At 43.7% G+C, this 15,563-nt stretch overlaps 1 protein-coding gene across 1 annotated transcript in view; it reads left to right on the top strand.

Moving 5' to 3' along the window:
• The first annotated feature begins 2,179 nt into the window (after positions 1-2,179).
• Positions 2,180-15,563, top strand: part of CHAC2 (ChaC glutathione specific gamma-glutamylcyclotransferase 2) — a 187,389-nt gene continuing 174,005 nt past the window's right edge. Inside the window, exon 1 of the mRNA XM_086927736.1 lies at positions 2,180-2,395. Within this exon, the coding sequence (XP_086783862.1) occupies positions 2,261-2,395 (135 nt within the window). The 5' untranslated portion in view covers positions 2,180-2,260. The remainder of the gene's footprint in view (positions 2,396-15,563) is intronic.

Genomic DNA, 15,563 nt, shown 5'->3' with positions numbered 1-15,563 from the left:
GGGGACGGAGAGGGAGGGAGACAGAGGGTGAGGGAGGGAGTGGGAGACCGAGGGAGAAGGAGAGGGAGGGAGGGAGGAAGGGAGAGAGAGGGGGAGGGAGACAGAGGATGACAGAGAGAGGGAGACAGAGGGTGACAAAGAGAGGGAGACAGAGGGTGACAAAGAGAGGGAGACCGAGAGAGGCAGTCAGGGGGAACCAGAGGGAGAAAGAGGAAGGGAGACAGGGAGGGAGACAGAGGGAGGGAGACAGTGGGAGGGAGAGGGAGGGAGACAGAGGATGACAGAGGGGGGGAGAGGGAGACCGAGGTAGAGGGAGGGAGAGGGAGGGAAGGAGAGGGAGGGAGGGAGGGAAGAAGAGGGAGGGAGGGAGGGAGGAAGGGAGAGGGAGGGAGACAGAGGTTGACAGAGGGAGGGAGACAGAGAGGGAGAGAGGCGTAGTCAGGGGGAGACAGAGGGAGGGAGACAGGGGAGGGAGAGGGAGGGAGACAGAGGGTGAGGGAGGGAGTGGGAGACCGAGGGAGAAGGAGAGGGAGGGAGGAAGGGAGAGAGAGGGAGGGAGGGAGGAAGGGAAAGAGAGGGGGGAGGGAGACAGAGGGAGGGAGACAGAGGGTGACAAAGAGAGGGAGACGAGAGAGGTAGTCAGGGGGAGACAGAGGGAGGGAGACAGAGGGAGAAAGAGAGAGGGAGACAGAGGGAGGGAGGGAGACCGAGGGAGGGAGAGAGACAGAGGGAGGGAGACAGAGGGAGGGAGACAGAGGGAGGGAGACAGAGAGAGAGAGGGAGACAGAGAGAGGGAGACAGAGGGAGAGAGACAGAGAGGGAGGGAGGCAGAGCGGGAGGGAGACAGTGAGGGTGGGAGGCAGAGCGGGAGGGAGACAGAGAGGGAGGGAGACAGAAGGAGGGCGACAGAGGGGGAGGGAGACAGAGGGGGGGAGAGAGACAGGGAGGGAGACAGAGGGAGGGAGACAGAGAGAGAGAGAGAAAGAGGGAGACAGAGAGAGGGAGACAGAGAGGGAGGGAGATAGAGGGGGAGGGAGGCAGAGCGGGAGGGATACAGAAGGAGGGCGACAGAGGGAGGGAGACAGAAGGATGGCGACAGAGGGAGAGAGACAGAGGGGGCGGAGACAGAGAGGGCCGCAGAGGGAGGAGGGCGACAGAGGAGGGAGAGAGACAGAGGGACGGAGACAGAGACAGAGGGACGGAGAGACAGAGACAGAGAGAAAGAGAGAGAGGTAGACAGAGGGAAGAGGGAGACAGAGGGAAGAGGGTGACAGAGGGAGGGCGACAGAGGGAGGGAGAGAGAGGGAGAGAGATGTGTGTATGCCGGGTCTGGTGGCTCCGTGGACGAAGGCGTCTGCTGCAGGGACCTATGTTCAACCTTATGATCAATTTTTTTTTTACTTTAGCCCCGCCCCCTCCCTTCTGACCCCACCCCCACCGGTGCGACCCTCAGCCAGAAACCACGCTGTAAATTTGGCCCCCGAGAGAAAGTTTGTGAGTACCCATGCTCTAAGTTGTCTTTGATTCGCAATAGAATGCATGAGTTGTGTTCAAGTAATGGATATAGGCCATTTTATGGTGAAGTCATTGTCGTGTGATATAATTTTTTATTTGTATTTCATGTACAAATGTCATTTTCATTGGAGTGGAAGCTTTCAACTTGAAGGCTTCATATAGAAATTAGGGTAAAATATCACTGTTTAAAAAACACAAATAAAGACCATTTCCTCATTAGTGGAACTTGCATTTATATTTTCTTTTGTATACGTTACTTTTTTTTCTAGGCTTTATTTAAAATAGCACCGATCCTTTCTTGCAAAGCATATTGGATATGTGGCCAACATAAAACAAGCAAAATATTCAGCCCGTGTACCATTATTAACAATTATCGCGACATGAAAAAAAAACTTGTATAATGGATGCAGAAAAAAAATCCAATTAGACCTGGAATACGAAACATTCCACATTAAACTTAACTATTTTCACGATTTAAAATTCTTATCACATGCGTATTTTCACATAGAGATACGTACTCAAAGATTAGGAGCACTCAACACTGTTGTATGGTTTACGCCTGACGGTTGCCATCCTCTTTAATTGAAAGAACTACAGATCCCGGTTGCCCTTTAGTCCCTCGTCTATTGCTGGGATGTACTTGCGCTGTGACGTTGGTGGGGGCGGGGCTTAGAGGGTCGCTGCCGGTGCCGGTGGCAGGTGGAGGCGGCGCACGAACAGCAGCTGTCACCACCTCAGCTGGATAATGTGGGTTTTCGGCTACGGGTCTCTCATCTGGAAAGTGGATTTCCCGTACGAGGAGAAGCTGGTGGGCTACATTTCATGCTACAGCCGCAGATTCTGGCAGGGAAGCACAGACCATCGCGGGGTGCCCGGCAAGGTGAGGGAAAGGGGCATAGCAACCTGGGGCTCAGAACTATGGGGAGAAGGGGGGCGGAGCACTACGGTGAGAGTAAACAGGGGCGGAGCTCTGCCAACACAACAAAATACCACCCTGGTAAGTAAAGTTTCAGCACCAGAGCGCTGAGGGGCGATAGGCATTAGAGCGCACTCCACCGTGGGTACGGAGGGGTGCAAGTCCCAGCAGGTGATCCACGGTGACCTGAAGGAGGGCAGACAGGTCTGTGTTTTAGTGGAGCACACGTCCTTGTGTGAGAGGTGGCTGGCCCCGATGGAGAGAGGAGAACAATTCCCTTAGAGTGTGCATAAACATCCTGACGAGAGCAAGGGAAAGACAGAGAAGTAGGGCCAGAATAACAGTGTTTTGTTGTTGTTGTTTTTTGGGAAATGATAAGGTAACAGGGAGCAGGCAGGGGTGTAGCTTTTGGGGGTTGTGGGGTGTTTGATGTATTAGGTGGGGCAGCTGAGTTTGATCTACTGCATCTTTAGTTTTCTCTTGTCATTCTGAATTCACTACAAAGTTTTAACATATTGACTTTTTAGTCCAGGAACATATAATATATATATATAAAGTTCCATCGGACAGCTGTCAAACTTTTCCAAAGTTTTTTTGTTTTTCAAACACAAACTCCTAAAGCAGGAGTTTGTTTATGGAAGCTAAAAACGCGGATGACGCCCACACTATGTGAGTTTTCTGCTATGGTGTGGGGGTCATTATGTCTTTTTTTTTGTTTCACTATCTCTCTTGCGGCATTGAACAGTTACAAAGAAAAGCAATCTGATCATCCACTCAAATTAGACGAACAGTCGGCTTAGCTCTGACTACTCCTACTATGTCGGGCCATCAGAGGAAGTTTTACAATGACAGAGTAAATTTGCCCTTTCTGCTTAAACCTTCAACTCTGCCTGGCTTAAAGTCGGGCAGGTGGGCCTTGAGTTTGATAGACCGGGTCCTCCATTGCCATTGTAACAGAGTACTACTCTGTCCGCCAAACTATGAATCAGCCCCAGAGGCCCACCTAATGCAAATCAGTAATGGCTCTGCTTCTCATGGGTAGCCCATCCCGAACCTTGGTCATTTCAACCATTCATTATGTTACTCATTGCTGTTTATTAGCTGGGAAATTGGAGGTTCACACCCCTGGATCTCACTGATTAAGCTACACCCCAGGAAGGACATGGTTTTGCATGTAGGCAAGGCAACAATCCCTCCCCATCCTCGGCAAAAATGTTGTTGCTTTATTTTTTCGGTACAAGGTTGAGTTAATTGAAAAATTCCCTGCACAAATAGACACTGGGAACTGGAATGAATTTGGCCTTTTGCCTCATAGTGATTTTCTAGCCACCACCACAAGAACTCTGATAAGATCTAGTGAGCTCAGGTGTTTGTAGGAGAAATCTACAGATTATTTCTGAGAGCAAGCTAGAACCCATAAATTGTATTCACTTAATAATTTCTAGATGAACAGCCACAACAGGCTTGCATTCAAAACAACGAATGTGAAGCTGGTCTGATGTTCTCAAATCTTTGATATCTATTTACTGCTTATCTTTTGTAAACACTTCAAAACTAACTCCTTGCGTTTACGTTTCATGCTTTGAAACTTGGTTAGTGAAAATCCAATTTTCTTAAACAGAATCTCCTGCCAGGATATTACAGACTTTCGGGTTAACTAATTTAAAGATTACAATTTCACTCCCCTGTGGACCCTTGGTCCTACAGAGTTCTGCTGATTCTTTAAGACAGATATTACTTGGAGAAAACGTGCCACTGTATGTTTGTTTTTTTTGTTTGTTTTTTAATGGGGCTGCGTTTCCAGAACGCAACTTTGTATTGAGAGGGAACACTATTGCCATCAGTTCTCTTTCTGAATGTCCATGCTGTGCTAGCAAAAATAATATTCCCGAGCTCGTTTCATTGACATCTGAAGAAATGTATATGACCAGTGTTGATGAGCTTCAGGTATGTGTTTTTCTAAAGGGGGTCATTTTGTCACAGAGATGTGCCTTCCACCTCCTAGGTGGGTTGGTACTCAATGAAGAGCAAATGAAGTTAATTAAGTACAGCACCCCTATAAGGTAGACAAAAACGCTTATGCTGATTGATATTAAGGTTACACAGCCTCAGAATTCACAATCTTTTCCCAGTAAGGTACCAAAGTAACCTTATTTGATTTTGGCGTCCTCCTTACCAACCCACCTCTATCAGTGAGTCACTACCGAGGGTAATTAAATTTACTTGGTTACCTCAAGTGATGAATTTTTGAACTTTTACATCTTTGTATCCTTAATGTCTTGCATTCAGTTTACTGATAAAATAGATGTATTATTCATGATGTATGAAATGTGCCCAAAAAGTTTTTAATAAAGTTTATAGAGACACCACTAACCATACAGTACTTTATAGAAGTAGATTTTCTCTGACATTTATAGAGTATCATTCCTCCATGTGATTCACTGAACTTAGTGCATTGGTGTACTGTCATATTTCATATTGTAAACCGAATTTATAACTGATTCCTGCACACATTTCCCTCCTAAACGCATTATCCATATTCTAGGCTAATGCACGTGTTCCATTTTTGTTGATTTGGGTCAGAAACGTTTCCTAAGCTGGATTTATGTACATTCAAGCATGCGCTTTCCTTCTATTGCCTATCAATATGTTATTTTGTTTTTCGTTAAGCACTGGTTATTACAAAAGCTTGTAGACAGCGCTACACAAAACACACAAGTAATACAAATGCACTATGGTACTGGTACTGATAGTGCGAGTATGTTCTGTTATTATGCTACATAGATGATCAATTAAATGTTGAGGTTGCACCGTAAAATACTGTTTCTGAATATTACTTTAGTGTGGACGATAACCTTGATATAAAACAGTTTAAATGGAATGTGGAGCAGGCGCATATCCACTAGTTGAGTTATTTGCTTACTTAACACGCTCATACATGCCAACAGATCGATTCAGGAGGGTCTCCCAAAGTTTAGAGCCAGATTTGGCTTAATTTTGGCTGACTCCTGCCTGAAATTGACTCCATTTCAATAGAAGTCAATGGGGGGAATCCATTCTCTCTCACTTACCTCTTCTAAAGTGTTGGCATGTATGTACTCTGCAATCAGCTTTATAAATTGTAATCAATTAGGACTTCTGAACTTGAGCTGTGATTCAAAGGTAGGTTTGCAATTCTAGTATGAACCTTCCATAGTTTCAAACAGTGGTAGCAACTAGTCAACATTTCTTTAACAATAGGAGCACTTACTCAGCGTGGCAGAACCTACATGGAATATGGCAAAACTAGTTTGGTTTAGATTCTTGGTGAAAATACAGATCACAGTTTCGAAGTCCTCTCCGGTCAACTTAAAACAAGCATTGGCATACCCAATAGGGCTCGCTTTTGGGACCTTATAAGTATTTAGTTATGCAGCACAATATCCTTGGTGCAACAACACCAACCGTTGCATGGCTAAACACTTATAAAGTCCCAAAGGCGATACCCATTGGATATGCCAATTCATTTTTGGCAACAATGAACCAAACCGGTCTTCTCATCACAAAGTTCTGGGGTACCTAGTCCAGAGAATCACTGCAGACACACCAAGCATGGTGAGCTTATTTAAGGTCATCGAACAACTCACAAATTGACAGAGGTTCGATGCGAAGAGTTTAGACACTCCCTAATTTTTTAGTTCAAAACAGTATCGGTTTTGCTTATATGAGAGATCAATAATCAAAAATGTTACACCTCTTGTAGGAGAGTTTGGTATCACATCAACCTACCTGGGTACCTCAGGATTTCAGCACTAATTTACAACATTTAGCCGTAATGGAGACTTCGGTTTATCCTGTAGTTTTTATTTTTATCTGGTGAATTGTATTTAGTTTGGAGATTTTTAGATTAACATCACTCCTTCCATGGAGCATTAGGCTCTATACTTATATCGTTATACCTATATCGTTTCCATGGGATATTGCCTTCAGTGTAACTATACCATGAGAAAGTCACAGCAAGTTATGTGCAACCAAGTTATTTGCTGTAGGGAGGCAGAGTGGGTAGGCATGTTCTCCCGGGGTGCTCCGGAACCACCTTCAACCGAAAAATCCAGGAAGGTGACGCATCAAGCCATCACTGGGCACGTGATGCCATGCAGGGAGAAAACAGAGAGCTGCCCTGTCTGTCTATTTGCTACGATCCGTGGTTTGTGTGAGAGGCAGGGGCAGGCGCAGTGAGGGGTGCTGGCTTATGAAATAATGCAGCTGCTTTGGCAGCCGCGATGGCTTGGTGCATTACTGCTCCTACTGTGCGGCATGTGCCCCGGCTGGGACAGGGAGATGCTGCTGCTTGCACCTTTAGTCTGGCCCTACTCAAATGCATGATGGGCGATGAGACAAACTGCGCTGCCGCCACGGGTTGGAAAGGACCAATTCAATTAAAAGAAAATACATCTGTTCCACCATTCCAGGCAAGCACGCAAAAAGAAAAAAAAAGACGCAAGCACAGTGGAGGGCGAGGGGGCAATGCAGGGGGCAGGATTACAAACTCCACGGGAGCAATAGGAGAGCGGCGGAAGCAACAGAGGGCAGGGAATGCGTGGGGGGAAGGGGAGTAACACGGCGGGTGGAGGGAAGGGAAGGGAAGCAAACTAATAGGGAGAGAGTAACAGGGACCAAGCTGGCGGTTCTGCGCGTGCACCCAAGCACTGGGCCACCAGAAGCCTGGGGTAGCACTTTTAAACGCACACTACAAAATATCTCTCAGAGCAGCGCATGCGCTGACTCAGCAAGACCTAAAAAACTGCCCACAATATGTGGTCAGCGTAGTCACCTCTCTGATGCAGACCACTTATACTCCAGGACTGAGGAGCAGCCAAGACTGACAGGCTGATGAACGCAGCTGTGAAGTCTAGTCACAACCAGAATGTAGACTGGCTGAACAACCTAGGAACTGCCACGTGGCACAGTGATGCATGCTAACACTGATCGCTAGTCAGTGAAAGGAAAACTCTGTTCAGGTATGTCTCCAAAAAAGGCCTTTATTGGAACTTCAGGTAAGAATCAAAAGATACTAGGGGCTTGAACTAATTCATACTAGAAATCTCCCTACCTCGAACTCACCAACAGAAAATACACTTGTGCCTCCAAAATGTTACAAGAGCAATCAAATGATAAGGTCAATGCATACTAAAAAAACTGATTCTTGGGCGAAACCCTGCCTTAACACACAATTGTGTGGTTTCGTTGACAAGCTGAGATGAAAAGGCTCTATTGTAAAAGAGTATTGAAAAACCTGTTCTTAAAATAGGGTTTTAAATACATGGCTATTGTTTGTCAAGGTTCTTAATTTGAACATGGTCTAAAACTACAGCTCAAACTATAGCAGTAGCAGTTAAGCAATATAGCATCTTTCATTTACTCTCCACTTACTTGCATGTGCACTCTGATACAGAGAATTGAGGAAAGACAAGACTGGTTAATAGCAGAGTTTGGCAGATCATGGGCATTTCCTTTTGGATGTTTTACTGTATTAACTTTGCACATGTCCAAACACAGACTCATATTTCTGCTCTAACAAAGTTAGGGACGGCTTTTGATATTTAGCCACTCACTTCACTAACTTTAGCTATGAAATTGTTAGTATGCCCCCAGAGATGTGGACTGACGTTTTGGAAAGATTAAAAGTGGTGTGAAACTGAAAACCAAACAAATATTTTTGTGAGAGTAGTTAAGCACAGTTTTGTAAAAACTCTATTAAGTGTTAGAAAATAGGCCAAATAAAGTACAGTTTAGATAAAAAATAAAAGTGATAGCAACATTATTTCTCCGTTTTCAGGATTGCTATTTTGAAAAGGCTATTCTGAAAATTCTAAATGAACGGGTTTCCTGTCAGGCTCTTAGTACATTATTTTTTCCCCTAAATACTACACTGATGTTCTCTCATCACTGAAATTCACCAAATACGATGGCATACCTCGCGTAGGTGTGACTGAGGGGGAACATGTGATGGCACAAGTGCTGTGGAGGTGGCATTGACATCAGCATTATGACAAGAAACAGTGGTTGTGGGGTTGGACAGAAGTGAACATGTTCAACCTCCGTTGGCAAAGGTAGCTTTGGAGCAGATCTGCCACACTGGAACTAGAATGCTACCATCTGGCTATCCAACTCTTTCGATGCTCTGAAAAGGTGCGTAGCTCATCTACCCTAGGTGCAGTGACCACAACAAGAGTAAGCATCAGAGGTGGACAAGACTGGGGTACAAATCTGAACTATTTTGTAAGGGACACAATAAGTAGGTTTGCATCTGTCATTCCATAGCAAACAGTGAACACCAGAACTGAGCGGCGCAAAAGCAAACAAGAAATACTCCACATACAAAGAAGGTGTGTGAGAACCCGCAGTGAAAAATCAGCAAATTGCCAATGAAAAGGTGGGAGCAACTAGTAAAGCCAAACAATGCGTGGGGGGTGCAAGCGGGTGGGGTGGGAGGAATAGGACAAGCAGCTTAAGCTCAAAAACACAGGCATATCCGAAACTACGTTGTCCGGAATTAAAGGATTTGGGGTAGACCGTAAAGATATGATGCTGGGTAGAAGAAAAGCTGGGGTGAATGAATCTCAGCGTAAGGAATAAACATATAACTACCAACAGATCTTATGGAAAACCCATAGTATAAACACAATTTAAACAAGTCCATTCAGACTCCTTGATTAATAAAACTGTTTCCCACATACCTACCGCTAGCAGTGAAGGGGAGGGTCCGAAGGTGTGGAAACATCAAACGGTGTGGGGATCCACAGATTTAACACCCGGGGCACGAACCATGATCCTTGTGACTGAACCAACGCCCCGGGCCCAGGTATTAGCACCAACACTGGGAGACAAAGCGCTGGGTTGGCAAGCACAAAGTGGTGGGAAAAAAAGTACATTTCAAATCTGTGCATGGCGGCGCGGCCAGCCAGAGGCCGCGTCATGGTCGTTAAAAAACAAGTGCCCGGCAGCAGGGGGAGGGGAGGGGGTGGTCCGCGCCAATTTCACTTGCGGGAGGGAGCAGCGCCAGTAGCGATAATTGCTACCATATGGCGCCCGCGATCCCGCAAGTGAATCGCCAAACGCGCACGCGTTGCCATTAAAGGCACGGTTAAAGGTGCACGTTTTTGGCTGGAAAGCCAAAGCGATTGCTAAAGGTCTTTTTGCCTGTGTAGCGCATGCGCGCTGCATAGGCGAGACCTATAAAGGATGTAACCCCTACCGTAAATGTTTTAAATCTGATTTTAAAACAGTGACTGTGAAGAATTGCTCATTGGGTAAGGGTTTATTTTAGAACCCCAGCATCTGGTTGTGTCAAACCTGTGAATGTGTGGTGGTCAGAATTATTGATCCAAATTTTAATCTTACTTTTGTATTAACTTCTTTGCTGCGGCGGCTATTCCGCCACAGCGCTAGTGGGGAGGGGGAGCTGCGCAGCGCTCCCGTACTTGTGACGGAACCGCTCTGTCACGAGCCTCGGGCGCGTTGTGCTTGTGACGGAGCGGTTCTGTCACGGCCACGCCCGCTCAATGGAACGCTCTGCGCAGGAGCGAAACCAGCGCCGCGCAGGCGCGCCAAGCGGGCCGAGACGGAACCGCTCCGTCATCAGCACAGCGCGACCGAGGCTGGTGACGGAGCGGTTCCGTCACCAGTGCCGAAGGGGTTAAAATTAGTTACATTTTGTGAGAAAATGAAGTAAACCTAGGGATTCCTTCCTGTCAAAAGTTTTATTTTGATTGATCTGCCTCTAGGTTTAAAAGCTGCTGGAGTCAGACTACACATGTAGGCCTGAAGGCAGGTTTTCCCTGCCGGCCTAGTGACTGGTACAATCGGTGCTGCAGTACGCAGGTGGCCTAGTGACTGGTACAATAGGTGCTGCAGTACGCAGGTGACATTTAATTTTGTATGTCATTGATGTATTTTGGTATACCATATACTGTGGCTTAACTGAAAAGTTAAATAAGCCAGTTGGGTATTACCCAATTTTACAATGCTTTAGGAGTCGGAGCACATACACTGTGGACTCTACAGCAGTACCCTGTGCAAAAAGTCCCCCAAAAACTGCAGCACCACTAAGACAAAATGGTAATGACATTGCACAAAGGGGCATTTTCTCCCACCCCCGCTAACTGTCAAAGAGTAACTTAGCTAACCCCTTGGCAATTCTCACTGTCTAAGAGGAAGGGATTTGGACACGTCGCCTGCATTGGTGGGGTATGTTCAGACTTAAATTCTAATGTTTACTCCACTGCATGTATTGAGGGAGAACCGCTCAACAGCCTTTGGCCTTTTTCATTGTTTGTTTGCCTTTGACAGCCCTGCTTTACTGGCAAGCTCACCCCCAGTCTCGATTTTAACCAAGGAGAATTAACCAAGGAGAACCCTCCTCAACTGAATACCCCATCTGTGACTCACCCACATCTGCACCCCAGCTTATGAACAGTACCACCATGGCCAAGAAGGTTATGAAGTGCCTCCAGCCTCCCTAGTTCTGGCATATATCCGCAGCTTACGACAAGCTGCGCCTAAAAGACAGCAACCAACAGAGGCCACTGAAGCTGTCCGGAACAAGGCTCCTGTCCAGGGCCCTGGTATGCCTCATTTACAGAATTCATACAAAAATGCCTGGTTACACGGAACACAATGTAATCTTTATAGCTTCTATAAAACGGGTATTATGTACTCCTAGGTATGGCTATGCTGAATCGTCTAGTCGTGCCTGCCTCTAAGTGTTCCTCATTTAAAAATTATCAACCATCCCCAACTAATATCACACCCACCAAAGAAAAAATGTGAGTGAAGTCAGAAAGTCTCCTCACGTAAGCACCATCCATGGAGCTACTGGTTAGTACGCACCAGTTTGCTCATTCTGTTATCATTATCAACTTTCTTGACAGAAAAGAAAAACGTGCAACCTAATCTTTAGGCTTGTTTGAAGTGGTGAAAAAATAATAACGTGTAGATGCTGATATCATCTATCATATATCTTAAGCCCGGTAGTGTAAACAAAGGTGAATAAATCTCCTGATTAAAAGTGAGTTGAGAACAACTATTCCACACATACTTTATTTCAATAGTGTCCACACTCGATTAAAAGAGACCGCATGTTTAGACCATATTTAGCTTGAACGGCCGACATGTTCCATTGCCTAAACACTTTCTGGCAATTTTATAAGGGCACAGGGACGCATCTCCACCTCACTGATGCTTTGGGTCTGTAGTAGTTGATAAAAGAAAGAATGATAGTGCCAGAGATGGGAAGAAAAAACAAAAAGAATTTAAACAGTTATCATATGTTGACAATTTCAAATTGCGACAATATCATATTTTGTGTTTTCACATAATGACATAATTACTGGGTGGTTTTTGGTTTGTAAACCCATCCTGGTTTGTAGTTGCTGTACGAGGCATGACATGTTATCCCTCTTCTGCAACGCATGATGCTGCAGTGGAGGTCATTTTTTTATTGTCTGCTTTACTGTAAAATTTGCAAAGTAAAGCTTTTTTTAATGTTTATTTACTTTAGTAGCATTCGCTGCACGCCGCACTTTAGGTTCGCACATTTCTAGCTAAAGCGCGGCATGCTGCGATTGCTACAAAAGTAAATAAATTGAAAAAAAGGCGGGCGGACGCTGCATTTCTTTTCCATTTTTTACTTTTTAGCAACTATGGCCTGCTGAGCTTTAAACGCGTGAAGCTGAAGCCTGCATGATGCGATTACTACAAAAGTAAATAAATAGAAAAAAAATTGCTGGCCGCCCGATGTTATTTTTTATTTATTTACTTTTTAGTCATTAATGGCTTGGCACTCTTTAGCTTTAAATCTATAAAATGAAAGCACGCCACAATGCAAAGACTACAAACACACAAAAAATGCTCCCACTTCTTAATGCTCACTTTAAATTTCTTCACTTTGAACATAGCAGCCGCAGGCAATTAATTTCAATGTATTTTCCCTTACAGCATTTGCGGCACGTAATTCTATTCCATATTACGTCTCAAGGAAAGGGTGCAGTGCCATAGGCTGTTACTAGGTGTCCCTGTGGAGTTCAGTAAAAACAAATGAAAACATATACTCAGCAGCGATATTTATCCTTATCATTTCCATTAAGGGTGCAGTACCTTATGTGGCTAATAGAGGTGCCTTTACAACTCCACAGGGACATCTAGTAACATCCTGAAAACATATACTCAGCAGCGATATTTATCCTTATCATTTCCATTAAGGGTGCAGTACCTTATGTGGCTAATAGAGGTGCCTTTACAACTCCACAGGGACATCTAGTAACATCCTCTGGCACTGCACCCTTTATTTACTTCATGACATTTCTTTTATTACTACTTTTGCTACTGCTGGGATATTTTTAAACATAACGAAAAAAATAAACAAAAATTAGCATTTGCAACGCCAATAGCTCAAAGTTTCACTAAAGCGAGACCTACTTCATTGCAAATGCTTGTTTATTTTTACCACGAGTTACAGCACATGACCCGCCATGTGTTTACCAGCCTCCGTTGCCCGGATTCATACTATGCCATTAAATCCAGTTCCATAAAAGCAAAACTTCTGGAGAGACCATGCAGAAAGACAGATTTTGTTACACTTGAACAATAACGTTTGTGTACAATAACCATCCACTTATGGAGTAGATGTTGTGCCTTTAAAGAGAATTTAGTCTCGGTGGGACAAAGCTTTACCCGGAGAGAATTCCCAAGTGTGTTGTAAAGCACCATAGTCTTCTGCTTGAGGAGCCTTAAATACTTTGCTTCGTCTTTGAAGTATGCTGAAACTCCTCTTATAAAACCTTATAAGATGGTTGATTTAAATGGATAGCATTATAACATATTTCAATCTCAATATATTTAGGTATTATGGAATGCTGTTTGCACCATGCATGATACATTATTGCATATAATAGCCAAGAAAAAGGGCGTAGGTCTGTAGAATTTATTTGGGAATAGTTAAGGCAGAGAAATACCTCCAGCATTGAGCTGACGTTTTGTGTATGCTAATATGTTGTCATTTTCATTGGTGGCCTCTGATAAAAACAAAGTATGTTTGTTCAGGGAGCACTTTGAGACAGCATTTCCTACGATAACCTGTAGATAATAGCTGGGTCACTGGGTAACAGGAACCTGACTTTGTGGTCAGAACTTTCATGTTACATTAATTAACTGCTTGGAAACAACTGAAAACAAAAGGGTGCAGATAGCTATAAACATTAATGTCATAAAAAGAAATTAGTGCAGTGGTGGCAAATGACAAAAATATTATACTTCTTTGAAAAGAGAAACATGAAATTAAGGTCTAGTAACCAATGTGTCTTCCGCACATTACATAAATCAAATGACTGAGTAGCATTTTTCTGTATTTTGTGAGCTTGTACAATAACAAGATGGAATTCATTTGAACTTTGGAATACAAAAATCGTGCTTCCAATAGTTTGCTTCATGAACGCTGGGCACAGTTTTCTTGGTCCTAGACTTTGATTAATAAACCAGTGCATTCTGGGAGACAGAGACCTCATTTGCTTCAGTTACCCACAGGATTTCATAACCGATTTCTAATGGAAAGCCCACGACTGGATTCACTAGTGTTAGTGTACATAGAGCCAAGCATAACACATCCACTTTTATTATTAATATTAGGCAAAGGCGAGGAAGCTAGGCAATTCCTGTGTATGATGGTAGAAAATGTGCAATTGCATCAGTAGGCTTGCATTAATACCAAATATGGACCACTCTAAAGTGGATAATAATAAAATCAGGATTGAGACTCAATTAATATTCCATTACCAAGTAGAAGTGCTTTCTGTCAGGAAACACCAACAATTGATTAAGCATTGACACCAGTAATTTATCTACCTACAATTTCATTTTGAGATCAATAGGAGTTCAATATTAAGCAAATATAAAACCTGCACCCATACGTTCATCGTTCTGTCCCTCTGTACATGCCTGCTTGTGTGCTTTCTGGGCGTATCTGTATTTTGTGGGACTGTATATGTGCCTCTGTTTATGTCTGTGCGTGTCAGAATGTTTCTTGGTTTGGGGTTTGTTTATAGAGCACAAAATGTTACCCTATACAGGTTCTTTGAGCACTGTGAAAAATTCTAAGGATCAGTATTAATAGAGTTCCAAGCGGACAAGAGATTACAGTGATTTATACAGATAGGTTTTTAGAGATTTCCTAAAGTTTGGGTGGTTGGATTCCATCCTTAGTCACACTAGCGAGGAATTCCTTTAGTGAGAACTCTCAAGTTTCAAGTTTATTTATTTATGATTTTGGAACTCATATGAGACCCACATAAAAGAATTAACAAATTTAATACAATGACATATAATCCTGAGCACGATGCAACGAAAAATAGACGGTTTAGACATAAATAAACATTTGTAACCTTCTAATATATCGCTAAGAAACATTAAAAAAAATTATACAATTTAAAACAGAACATTTCATTTGGAGGGTTGTGAATAGCAGCAAGGAAGGTAGTAGCTGAAAGAATACTCAATTGAAGACAAATAGGTTTTAACCACTTACGCCTATGCACCATTAGGGCCGGACACACAAAGATAACATGATGCATATCCTGAATATTGCTATTACAGAAGTCACATAATGATGAGGTGCCATACCATCTGGACATTAGAGAGTTTAAAGGAAGTAAATCCTGCCTCAATAAAAACAGAAAACGCCGGACTCCGTGAGGGAGATTCCAAACAACATATGGTTGGGCTTTCCTCATTATACAAGAGTCTATGGCTGGGGTGATACCTTTCTTCGCCATACAAGCCTCCCTATCCAATCTAAAACCTAATTCCCAGGAGGCCAACTTCAGAGTAGATTTCAGCTGATATGCTGATAAAGTGAATAGAACTGATTCATCCAATTGCAAAAGATCGGCAGCAATTCTAAAATTCTTTACAATGAGTGAGTGTTCATTAAAATGTCCCAATAACTCCGTTTTTATAAGGTACCTTAAAGTGCCCGGATCTCCCTTTGCCACATTATAAACCCAACGCACAATTCCTGATAAGCCTTGAACCCAGCTACTCTGTAGGCCGAATTCCTGTCTAAGGGTGGCTGTTGAGCTTGATGTATTAACAGACGCAA

The sequence above is a fragment of the Lissotriton vulgaris genome, chromosome 6 (assembly GCF_964263255.1).
Source record: "Lissotriton vulgaris chromosome 6, aLisVul1.2, whole genome shotgun sequence".
NCBI lineage: Eukaryota > Metazoa > Chordata > Amphibia > Caudata > Salamandridae > Lissotriton > Lissotriton vulgaris.
This window is presented reverse-complemented; position numbering and strand designations above follow the sequence as displayed.